The 12,503-nt window shown below is 43.7% G+C and overlaps 1 protein-coding gene across 2 annotated transcripts in view; it reads right to left on the bottom strand.

Moving 5' to 3' along the window:
- Positions 1–3,775: 3,775 nt before the first annotated feature.
- EGFR (epidermal growth factor receptor) overlaps positions 3,776–12,503 on the bottom strand; it is a 185,673-nt gene continuing 176,945 nt past the window's right edge. For both annotated transcript variants that reach the window (XM_068152558.1, XM_068152559.1), the window contains exon 28: positions 3,776–12,135. In XM_068152558.1, the coding sequence (XP_068008659.1) occupies positions 11,759–12,135 (377 nt within the window). In that variant the 3' untranslated portion in view covers positions 3,776–11,758. The remainder of the gene's footprint in view (positions 12,136–12,503) is intronic.

Genomic DNA, 12,503 nt, shown 5'->3' with positions numbered 1-12,503 from the left:
TATTCACGTTTTAAAGACTTAAGAGGGCCATAAATGATGCATAACTTTTAACACAGTGGTACACACAGATCATATACATTTCAATAGTGGTGTTAGTGCTATTTGAAGTATCTAGAAGTGATTTGCATTCAGTGGTGAGTTAAAAAAACCAACAGGAATCTGTGCTTTGACCAACATCTTTAAAGGGATATTTAGAAACCTTACTACAGTTTTCCCTGAGGCTCTTCCCACGAGAGCTGCAGTACTGAGACATGGAAGGTTAATTAGTGCCTGTTTGTGAAGAACTTTGAAGATTAAAAGCTTGCTTTTTCTCCCCCATTTTTTCATAAAATGCTAACCATGCTGATGATTATGAAGGTGGGATCTCTGACAGCTTCTTTGTTTTGCATGCTGCACTGAAGTGGTTTGCTATGGAACCAGTTTGCTGCCAGCTTTTCAGTGGCAAGTTCACCCGCCCTGCTTTGTCTGTGTACCTGCCGCTGCCTTTTGTTAGCCACCTCTCCCGTAGAGCAGCACTGCAGAGGGTGCCTGCTGGTGCAGCAGTAGCCTGGGTTCAAGTGCCACATTGCACAGCACCAGCAAACACCACTATGGGCCAAGTGGAAGAATGACATTAGAGCTATGAGAGCCTCTCCTCCATGAGAGTTCCTCCTTGACCTCAACAGGCAACAGAAATGTAACTGTGGAACCCAGGAAATGAAGTTTGTTGAGGAAGATTTGTGAGACTAACTCATCTACAAAGGCAACCCACACTGACATTCTGCTTAGCATAATACATCCTACTCTTGCAAGATGGAAGAGGTGTGACAGCAGCTTTGCCACTGGCAATTTTAACAAAATCTTCTTTCCATGCAATCCCAAACAAAATGTGCAATCCCATACAAAACTGTGTCCAGTTCTGGGCACCCCAGCTCAAGGACAAAAGAACTACTGGAGAGAGTCCAGTGCAGGGCCACTAACATGCTGAGGGAAATGGAACATCTATCTTGCTTTTCTTGCAAGATGTGAAGAAAAGGAATAACTGAGCATTAGGGAAATGGAATGCTTCACAGTGACACTGACAAGAAGTTCTGAGAATGGGAGAATCATTGAATCACAGAATCATTTCAGCTGGAAAAGATCTATGAGTCCAACTGTCAACCTAGCACCACTATGGCCCTTAAAAACATGTCCCAAAGACTACATGTTTTTGAGTACCTTCAGGGATGGTGACTTCACCACTGCTCTGGGCAGCCTGTTCCAATACCTGACCACTCTTTCAAGAAAGAAATTTTGCCTAATATCCAATCTAATCCTCTCCTCATGCAACTTGATGCCATTTCCCCTTGTCCTATCACTTGTTACTTGGGAGATCAGATCAATACCCTGCTCACTCCAACCTCTTTTCAGGAAGTTTTAAAACACAATGAGGTCTCACCCCAGCCTCCTCTTCTCCAGGCTATATAACCCCAGTTCCCTCAGCTGCTACTCACCAGACCTATTCTTCAGACCCTACGTCAGCTTCGCCCTTCTCTGGATATGCTCCAGCACTGCTGTGTCTTGTAGTGAGGGGCCCAAAATTGAACCCATTACTCAAGGTGTGGCTTCCACCAGTGTTGAGTCCAGGGAGACAGTCACTCCTCTATTCCAACTGGCCATGCTGTTCCTGATCCATGCCAGGATGCTGTTGGTCTTCCTGGCCACCTGAGCACACTCCTGGCTTGTGTTCAGGTGGCTGTCAACCAACACCTTCAGGTCTTTTTCTGCTGGGTAGCTTTCCAGCCACTCTGCCTCAAGCCTGAAGCATTCATGGGGTTGTTGTGACCGAAGTAAAGGACCCAGCAGGTTGTCACACTTGTTATGATCCTCTCTTTGTACACCGATTACCAAGGGTAGAGTCATGTCTTTGAAATGCATGTTGCCATGTCAGATGGCAGCTCTATTGTGCATGTAATTATATTGCAAGTCTGCTGAAACTAAACTGCCAAAGAGAAAGATTAATTTTCCACCAGATCAGTGTGGCGACCTTTTCCAGCAGAATCTCATACCTGGGTTGGATTAAATGTACCATGAACCTGTACTACAAATGGACAGAGAAATAAATTGCCCATGCAAGCTCTTTTCCCCCCCCTGCTCTGTTTGTCAGGAGACCTATTTTAAAGCTGGTTATGTTGCATACAGAGTTTTGGTCTATTCCAAGAGAGGGCACTATGAGCTTTCCTTCTGCTGCTCTCAGACACAAGGGTAACTAGCTGGCTGGGCTCTAAGTGACATCCTGAGGTAGATAGGCAGCAGAAACTGCAGAGACTTGCAAGCTTGGTTTAGGCTGGATATTAGAAGAAACTTCTTCAATGAAAGGGTTTTCAAAGACTGGAACAGGCTTTTCAGAAAGGTCATTGAATCCCTGTCCCTAAAGATGTTTAAAAGAGACAGAAATGTGGTACTGAGGGACATAGTTTAGCACCACACTTGGTAGAATTAGACAACGATGCACTTGATGATCTTAAAGGTATTTTCCAACCAAAACAATGTTGTGATTCTATGATTCTAGGTGGGCTTTAAGGAGGCCCCCACATCCTGTGTGGTCCCACAAGACCCCATCGCATAGGTATTGTCTGTGCCAACCTCTGTTACAAGTGCCAGACTCAGGCACTCCCTGGACACCTGCATGCTTGTGTGGCAGCTCCATTTGGTTACTGACCTTTACCTTGACAGAAGGGCCATGGCACCTGCGGAGTTACTGCCTGCACTGCAGTGTCCTTTCTGGCCAAGTCCATCTGAGCAGATACACCAGACCTCCTGGTTGCTGTGTCTTGGACAGCTCTGACCCCAGCTCCTGGGCAGGTGCCACAGCACTGGCAGATCTTTGTCACTTCCTGCACTGCAGAGCCACAGGTGGGATGTTCCTGAACATGTGCTGGGCAGAGCAGGACATTGATGGGGATGGGTTTCACACAGACTGAGTGTCTGACATGATCACAGATGATGAAACTGACAGCAGCCCTGCAGAGAAGGGCCTGGGGGTACTGGTGGGTGAGAAGTAATGTCCACTTGCAGCCCAGAAGGCAAATTGTATTATGGGATGCATCAAGAGAAGTGTGGCCAGCAGATTGACAAGGTGATTCTTCTGCTCTATTCCACTCTGGTGAGACCACATCTGGAGTACTGTCAAGGCTCTGGAGCCCTCAGCACAGGATGGACATAAACCTGCTGGGCCACAAAAATGATCTGAGGGCTGGAGCACCTCTCCTCTGAGGACAGGCTAAGAGAGTTGGGGTTGTTCAGCCTGATGAAGAGAAGGCTGTGGGGGACTGTATTGCAGCCTTTCAGTACTGAAAGGGACCAACCTTAAAGAAAGATGGCAACAGATATTTTAGCAGGGCCTGTTGTGACACGGGCTGATGGTGTGAAACTAAAAGAGAGAAATTTAAACTAGCGAGAAGGAAGATAGATTTTTTTGTACAATGGCAGAGGTGAAACACTGGCATGACTTTTTTTTTTTACAATGGCAGTAGTGAAACAGAGAGGTGGCAGATGCCACAGCCCTACAAATGTTCAAGGTCAGGTTGTACAGGTTTCTGAGCTACCTGGTCTAGTTGTCCCCAGCAGATGTCCCTGCTCACTGCAGGTAGGTTGGACTGGATGACCTTCAAAGGTCCCTTCCAACCCAAACCGTTCAATGATTGATACAAATTATTATTCATATTTATTTATACTGACTTACACAAAACCTTCCAAAGCCAGGTGATAAGTAAACAGGGGGCAGGGGGGGAGGGAAACCACATGCCAAAAGAGCAAAGCTTTAATGACTTTTATTAAAATAAAAATATCATGCATTAATACGCATTAGACATTGCTGAGAACTGGTAATATGGAGATTAAGACTATGTCAATTCTGCATAAAATAGGTGGAGCTGGTAAAATGCACAGCCTACTTATTGGAAGGGACTAGATGGAAAGAAGAAAAGGAGAAAGGTGCTGTAGTGGCTTGTTTTTTTTTTTTTTTTCAGTGTACAAAGTTCATCCCTGTGCATCATCTAACCCTCTCAAGGAAGACATGGCTTAGCACCAGCCTTGCTAGAGTTAGATAACAGTTTGACTCCATGATCCTAAAGGTCTTTTCCAGGTGAAACAATTCTATGGTTCTACAAAGAATGCACTTTGAAACAAAAGAAAAAAATTAATTACTTTACTAATTGTGATACTGGGGACTTATCCAGGCTGAATGTATACTGACAGTTCCAGCTCCTCTCTTCTCTACTGTCTGGTCAACCCAGTGTGTTTCAATTTGTTATGTTGAGGACCCTGTAATTCCTTTGTCTGTGACAAGTTCCACAAATTGCTTAATTAAACAGCAATACTCAAGGGATGCTGGGGCTTCATTTGATGGGATTTGCTAACAGAATTTCCAGAATTTCACTGTTTGCCAGGTGTAGGTCAATGTAAGTCACCAACATGACTCTGGTTGATTTTGCCTTTCCTTGGAAGGGAGACCTGTGCTGCTGCTGCGCACCTCATAGCTACGCAGTTCGGGAATGGGCAGCAGTATGGTTTCATGTGCTGCATGTCACATGGAAGAGCTTTGGAGGGATTGCTTTGGCTCTGCTTCTGCTATTGTATCATACAAGTGAAGTGATAACCTGCCATGCAATTCAAAGGAGCAGCTTTTGTTAGTGCCCTGGTAAGCAGCACCTGGGCTTTTCTATTGCACTTCCAATGGGGCTGTTTCAGCTGATTGCTCAGCTATGAAAAATCCAGCGCTGTGCATGCAGAGAGCCAAAGAGTCTTAGAGAGAGGAAGGGATCCTGTCATTAGCTTCACTAAGCCCTGGATAAATCCCCGAGGTGACAACTTTTACTAGAACAAAAACAAACCTATGTCCATCGATAAAGAACCCTTAATGTGAGCTCTTCTCTGGCTTACAAACCCTAGAAGCTAGCCACTGATTTTTCTCCCCCCTGCCCTCCCATCCCTTCCCCCCCCAATACAACAGTATATTACAATAAAAGTTCTCCCCCCCCCCAAAAAAAAATTAAAAACAATTAAAAAGAATAATGTACACCTCATTTTTATCACTCAATATACAAACAGTTTTGATCAACAGTATAAACCATTCAAACCATATAAAAGTCAAAAGAGTTTCTTATTGTACAAATAGTGCTTTCAGAGCAGAGCATCCTCACAAAGCTGCGAGGGTACTGTCGATCTGTGGCTGTATTGCTTGACAGGTTACTCAAACCAAGACATTGAGACCTTGCTGATCGCATGGATACAAGAGTGGGCAATTGATCCATAGGATCTTGGATTATTGCGAGGGATTTTCAGAAATCACTCAACATTAGCCTTGTTTTTGTGCTCTCAGTGTAATCAAGTGGAAACATCCCATTCATTTCAAGGGGAATGATATTAGGAATGTAGGATTTAAAAAAGCAGCCTAGGTATGTGAGCCAAGCCTCCTACTATGGTAGGCAACTACTTTACTCATTGCCTTTTGCTTTCTACAACTACCTGAAAGGGTGGTGTAGAGAGGCTGGTGCTGGTCTCTTCTCACAGTGGTAGAACAAGAGAGAATGGCCTCAAGCTACGACTGGGTAGGTTTAGACTGGACATTAGGAAAACATTTTTCACAGAAAGAGTGGTCAGGCATTGGAATGGGCTGGCCAGGGAGGTGGTTGAGTCACTAACCCTGGATGTGTTTAAAAGTCGTTTGGATGTGCTGCTTGGGGATATGGTTTAGGGGTGAACCTTGTAGCGCAGGGTTTTGGGTTGGACTTGGTGATCCTGAGGGTCTTTTCCAACCTGAATGTTTCTGTGATTCTGTGATTTCATAAAACATGAGGATAATATTGATGGTGGCTGCAAATGCACACTGTCCAGCTGGCTTGTGAGAGGTAAGGAGAAAGGTGTGGATAAAATTCAGCATGACTAAAACAATGGTTGGACTTGATGATCTTAAAGGTCTCTTCCAAGCAAAATGATTCTGTGGTGTACCGTATCAGCTACATAGGAACGACACCTTCAACCAGTTGTTAGTGCTGGGATTGATTTCTGGTTTTCACTGTAGAAAAAACATTACTTCAAGGAGAGGTGGACAGAGACCGTAAGGCCTACACTGCTGCACATCGAGACAGCCCTACCTGCACCATGTAAGAGGCTAAGAACAAAGCTGGTGGAACACCAGCCCTGAATCTTGCCTGAAGGCATTTTGCCTGCTGACTTCAGTGGGGCAACAAGTGATGGTGTCTTGCCAGCTAGGCCTACAGCAATCAATTTTTCCTCAGGAATGTTTTTTTATATGCTACTGAGGGTTTGCATGACCATTAACTGTGATAGAAGCTACTATTGCCACCCTTTTCTCTCCCTGTATAGGAAGGAGGGGTTGCATGCAGTACCTCTGACTAACCTGAAATTCTTAGTCCAAGGTGGCCATGATGTTGAATGCAGGCAGGATGCATGGCAGAAAACTAAAGCCTACCATGAGAGTGCTGTGATGTCAACTCCCCCACACAAGTGAAGTAATACATAACCAAAAGTGTTATCAGTTTAAAGCCTCACTGCCTGCCTACACACTTCCTCACATAAAAAGAAGTTATCTCACCACAGCTCACCTTCACATCTTTGTATCTCTTCCTGATATTGAGCCAAATCATCATGTATTTGGTTTCTTTTTTCCTGACTTACTTTTCCTGTCCTTGCTTAGCTCTTGCATTGAGTAGAAAATGAATCCAAACAGGAGTGGAGGTTGTAGGTCTGGCCCTGAAGTGATACCTGGTCCTGATATTTGGGCTGGTTTTCTGTGGACAGGCCTCCCCCTCATGTCAAGTGCTCTTGGATTGGTGGAGGTCTTGGCACAGCCCCAATGAAGAGTGGAGATCTGTAGCTTTTTCCTGTAATGAGAGGCTGTGGAAGTAATGATCAATACCTTATTCCTTTAAAGCAAGAAAACAAGATGCTACATCTTTGGTCCTAGTGCAGCCCATTTGACAAGCTACTTGAAGGTGTTCTGGTTTTGTTTTCTAGAAACTTTTTTTTTCCTTTTTTTTTTTTTCTTAATTATTTTAAAAAGGCTTCTTAAAAGTCGGATGTCAGAACAAACAGGCAAGAAAAAGAAAGCTAGAAAATGGGATCCCAATATAAAAATTCAACTGAGCAGTGGTAAAACATTGCAAAGGATTCTTGCTAAGTGTTATCACACTCGAGTTTGACATTTCATCATCAGTATCTGGTTTCCATCAGGAAGGAGGACAGAGGTGCATGGTCATACTTTGTTCTGATTCAGTTTTTCTCACAGAGAAACGTGGGAAGAACAAAAAAAACCCCAACAACCCAGAGTACCATAACTGCTCGATTGGAGAGACAGAGGTTGTACCAACAGAAGATGTTGAACTTTGAATCTGAAAAATGAGCGCTTGTCTGGAAATGCAAAATTTCTCCTTGGCAGCCTGGAGCACTCTTAGACAGAACAAGGATATCCCAGGCACCTTGTGATGGGACCTCTTTAAGCTGTTTGGATTCCTGTGACAGTCTCATAGCCCTAACTGTGTCTCCCAGGGAAGAGAAGTGATTCGCTCCATAGTACCTTGGGTTTTGCAGGAGTCTCTGAAGGAGACCTCTGCTTCAAGCCAGTAGCAGGTGTATGAGCCACATAGATATGATGTCCCTGGGAAAATCTGGCAGCTGTGTTGAATGTGGGTTGCTGGCTGCACCCCTTTCTTGGCATTATTTTTTACATGTCTCTTCCTTTCAAATAAACCACAGGATTGTATTGTCTAATGATGAAGCTTCACATGGCCATTTGATGATGATGCTGGTGGGACAGAGCATCACCCTAAGACATTTCAGAAATCACCATCTAGTTCCAACTGCTCTTTCTAGAAAAGTCACTGAATTGTTCCCTGCCAGCTAGAAACAAAAGCAAGCCCTCTGCCTTTCAGATGAATTTACCCAACAAGACAAATTGCAACATCAAGGAAATATCCCAAGCTAACTCCCTGCGCAGTAGAAGAAAAGAACCCTGGGCCTGAATCAAGCTGAGTGCATGGACACTGTACACAGATGACTGGAAGACATCAAAGTAAGATGAAGGCTCTTGGTTTTCATATACTTAGCAGTTATTAAAAGTCTGAAATTATTACTGCAAAAGCAGTTCCATATTAACTGCTGCTCTGTGATTAAGAGACGCTAAGCACCAACCTGTGAGCGGTTTCATTTTTCCTGCCAGGAGAAATGCATTAAAAAGGGAAACTTTAATTTTCTCAATTAGTAAGACTCTGCTAGCTTTTCAATGTGGTTGCTGTCTGCTATGTCTCCCTGTTTAGCTGCATTTTAAAAAACACCTCCTGAGAGACACCAGCAGAGCTTGCAAGTTATTTTTGGATGCTGTTTTCTGCTGCTGAACAGTGCTCACCTTTATGAGCAGCTACAATCTATGAGGGGCTCCTTGCTGTTAAATGGTCAGTGAGCTGCAGTGGGAAAACCAAACAATATCAGCTGCTCGACTGATTGATTTCGTTTGTTCATCTCAGTGGAAATAATTTGCTACATTGCTAATGTCTGTTGTCCAATCAGCATCACCCCACACAGCACTTGCTGCATGGTTCCTCTGCTCTGTCTGCCCCTGTAGGCACTACCCACAGACTACAGCACACTGCCCAGCCTGAGGTTTTTTTTCTGCTTTTGAGTCATTACTGAGCTGATGATTTACAAATCATGGCTTACAGGATGCCTGTTTACCATAACTACTTTACAGCAGACCCCACCAATCTGGAATCTCTACATTTATAGCAAGAATTTGTGCTCCCACATCCTTTTTCCTACATTTCTCACCAAAAAATTTCACAAGCATAGCCTAAATCCACCACACCAACACATCCAAAAAGTGATGCTCTTTTGGACTTACATTGCCTCATTTTTAGGTGAATCTCCTTGTTTCTAGCAATGAGTTGCTGCTGAATCCCTCCTATTCTGTTTTAAACAGTCTCTTCTCCCTAGTAACATGTGATAGGATGAGAGGAAATGGCCTGAAGTTGTGCCGGGGTGGGTTAGATTGGTTGTTGGAAAAAGCTTCCTGACTGAAAGGGTTATCAAACACTGAAACATGCTCCCCAGGAGGTGGCTGAATCCCCATCCCTGGAGGTGTTGAAAAGAGGCAGAGATGTGGTGCTGAGGGACATGGTTTAGCACCAGGCTTGGCAGAGTTAGATGATAGTTGTACTTGATGATCCTAAAGGTCTTTTCCAACCAAAATGATTCTACAATTCTAAAAGGGCAAACGTATTAACTCTATTAAATATTTTTCATGCTACATGATGCTGGTGATATATCCTGCTACTTCTTGGTGTTCTTTCTGCTTTCAGCTAACACAATCAAACAAAACATCAATAAATTCCTTTTGTGCAATAGTGTTGAAAAGATCTGCAGGAAAACATGCCCTGCCTGATTTTCTTGTGTTCTGCTTGGAGACATAACAGATTTAGCAAATTGAAAATTATCTGTGATTTCTGTTAAGATCTTTTTTTGGCTTTATGTACATTCGTCCTCCTGGGGCTGTGGGTGGAGAAAGGCAGCCCTGCCTGTGCATACATGTTGCATGCTTGTGAGAGCAAGGCAACAAATCTGCTCTCAGGAATGCAAAAAGAAAGCTTCCACGAATTGGGCATGGGAAGTGCTTTGTGGTTAGTGCTTTAAATACAAGCCAGTAATAATACCAGTCAAATGTTGCACCCTCCACGTGCCTACCAAGCAGGACAATCCTTGGGTTTTGATCCAATATACTGCTTTACCCTAAAATGGTAAGTTACTACACACAGCTAAGTTGTGAATGCATTTTACACTGTATCACTCTCAAAAGGGGTCATTTCACATGACCATTATTCTCCTCCTTTCCTCAGTAAATCTGGAGAAACACTGTTCAGAGGATCTGCTGCTCCTGGACTCCAGATGCACTACTTCAACAGAAACGTATACTGATACATTCAAAAGACAGTGGCAGCATAAATTTGGCTCTTCCTTATTACTTAATACAGACTATGCAGACTCTGCAACTCAACCTTATGCTTATGCCACCCTTAAGCAAGCTCATTGAATCATTAAGGTTGGAAAAGACCTCCACGATCATCAAGTCCAATGTTCATCTAGCTAAGGGACTTTGTATCAAAAATCACCAAATGAGTATTTGCTTCCTGACTGACTGGTTTGATTAAAATAGCCCTGCTGAGCTGCTGGTGGGATGCATCTAAATTACTGACTAAATCCACACTTTTGGTACCTTATTCCTCCTACATTCTTAAGGAATGTTAATGATGGAAAAATTTGAAGTTCTGTATCACAGGCCCCTGGAAAGAGTGGCTGCTCTTGCTGCTGTGATTGATTTCATGACTACCACGCTAAAATCTTAGCCATGCCTCGCCTGCCTATTCCACACTGACAACAGAAGATGATGTTAGGTATTTTAAAGAAGCAATAGGCTGCCTTGTGTTTCAATAAAGGGAGATGAATTTTTCCATTATCTTAGATTGCTCTTCCTTTCCTTAGTTCATTCTCCCTGGCCCTATTGTATTGCCAGGATATGTAACCCCAAAGGGCCAGGCAACCATCCCAGCCTCTGCCACAGCATGGTATCTTGAGATGGGTAAAGCATAACATATATCCTTTTCCTCTGCCAAATGTTTAAGGGAAGACAATTTCTGCTCTAAGCTCCTTTAAGACAAGAAATAAAACTACTTGGCTAGAGCAACCTGTGTTTCAAATAAAACTGCTTGGCTAGAGCTACCTGTGTTTCTTGCCCTACTCAAATTCAATAGAGCTCTTCCAGTCTGTCTTGCGAATGCTCCAATTTGCCACCATTTGCATTTCCTTGACAGTTAATTGAAGTCTGTTAGTGATTTGACACTTCATTTTTCAGTTATGGCAACATCTTTTAACAGTTGTCCTGCAGAAGAAAAGCATTTTTACAACCTGACAGCTGCATAAGGGATCAGAAAAGAAAATGTCTTGTGTTTGACCATCAGCAAACAGACTAGTGAGCACTTTATAACCATGTGCAGATGACTCTGAGGTGAGTTCCTCCTGTCAGTTTTTAGCAGTAGTGGTCAGTAGGTGATGAGCTGTGCCATTCTGCTCCTTGTGCACGGAGTAAATCCACTCCATACGTCCCTGGGCAGAATCTCCCATACAACACCCAGATGCACTTTTTCTCTCTGTGCCAGAGGCAGTGTATGGAGCAAATTTGTACCAAAATGGTGTTTTGGAATAACTGTTTCTGTTCCAAGAGGTTTGGAAAACTATTTAGTAGCTTTTTTTTTTTTCCCCCTGCTGGTGATCTGAGCACCACGTAGCAGACCAGCAGTACAAACATCTGATCTCTTAAAAGACTCCAACATTCTGTCAAAAGCATTTATAAAAATACAGACTGTAGAAAGGAATTTGACTGTACAATGTGTACAGCTCTCAAGTTCATCCCAGAGTGGCTTCTTACAATGCTACCATTTGAAAATAAAAGGAATGCATCCGTATTTTTTCTGTCCAAGCAGATCCTGCTCCATCTCAACAAGCATCCAAATGCAGGTAATGGGCCTCAATTATTATGTGGAAATGGGCAGGAAAAGACCCAAGCTACCATCAGATAGGACTCACAGATTCAGCCCCCATGCTGAAAATGAAAGATGTGCTTATTGATGCATTGTGGTTGCCGCTCGCTCTCAGCAGGAGTCCATTCTTGCAGAAGTCAGGGAGCTCACTGAGTCTGGCTTGACCTCCTGCAAGAACAAATTCTCTAGGGTCATGCTGAGGCTTCAATGTATTCACTTTTTGGTGCTGCTACCCTTAAGTACTCAGGGTTTTCTGCTGCAGGAACTTTCAAGAGACCGTTCGGTTTGGTTTCCTTCGGTAAGAAGTCCTGCTGGTAGTCAGGATTGTCCAGGTTGATTTGGTGGTTGCCCGCCTGGATCCAGTAAGGGGAGGTCTCAAAAACTGTCTTGGTCAGTGGAGACTGGTTAGTGTTGAGATACTCAGGGTTGTCGACAGCTGTGCTATGTGAATTCTGGTAGCTGGAGTCTGTGGGGACTTTTGAGTTTGCTGTCAGAGAGAAGTTGTTGTAGATTGGATTCTGGACTGCCGAGGCAGAGGTTTTCTTGGGCGCCAGCTGGTTTACGTACTCTGGAATAAAAAGAAAATAAAAATGAGAAGGAATGAAAATGAAGACAGTGAAAATGAAGGTGTAACTAATGCAGCCATTTGCATCACTTGAGGTGTAGTTTTAACCCTGCTGCCACTTGCTCTTTGTGTACAACATCTTGCTGAACTTCTCAGAGTGGAAGAGAGACAAAGGCAGGGAATTGCTGTGCCATGGCACCAAATGCGCTGCCCTGAACTTCTCCTTCAGAAACTGGGTTTGCAAAGAAGCAGAAAGACAGCTTGGACCACAAGACAGCAAGATAGCTACTCCTGATTTTAGTGACATGTGGGTGGCTATGTCCCAGATACTGTTCTGAAATTGCAGTCTGGGAGCCTAGCTGCCAGAAGCT

This window comes from Melanerpes formicivorus, unplaced genomic scaffold (genome assembly GCF_026170545.1).
Source record: "Melanerpes formicivorus ecotype bairdi unplaced genomic scaffold, bMelFor1.0.p_v2 SCAF_24, whole genome shotgun sequence".
In the NCBI taxonomy this organism is placed as follows: domain Eukaryota; kingdom Metazoa; phylum Chordata; class Aves; order Piciformes; family Picidae; genus Melanerpes; species Melanerpes formicivorus.
Note: the sequence above shows the minus strand (reverse complement) of the source record. Positions and strands in the feature narration are given on the sequence as shown.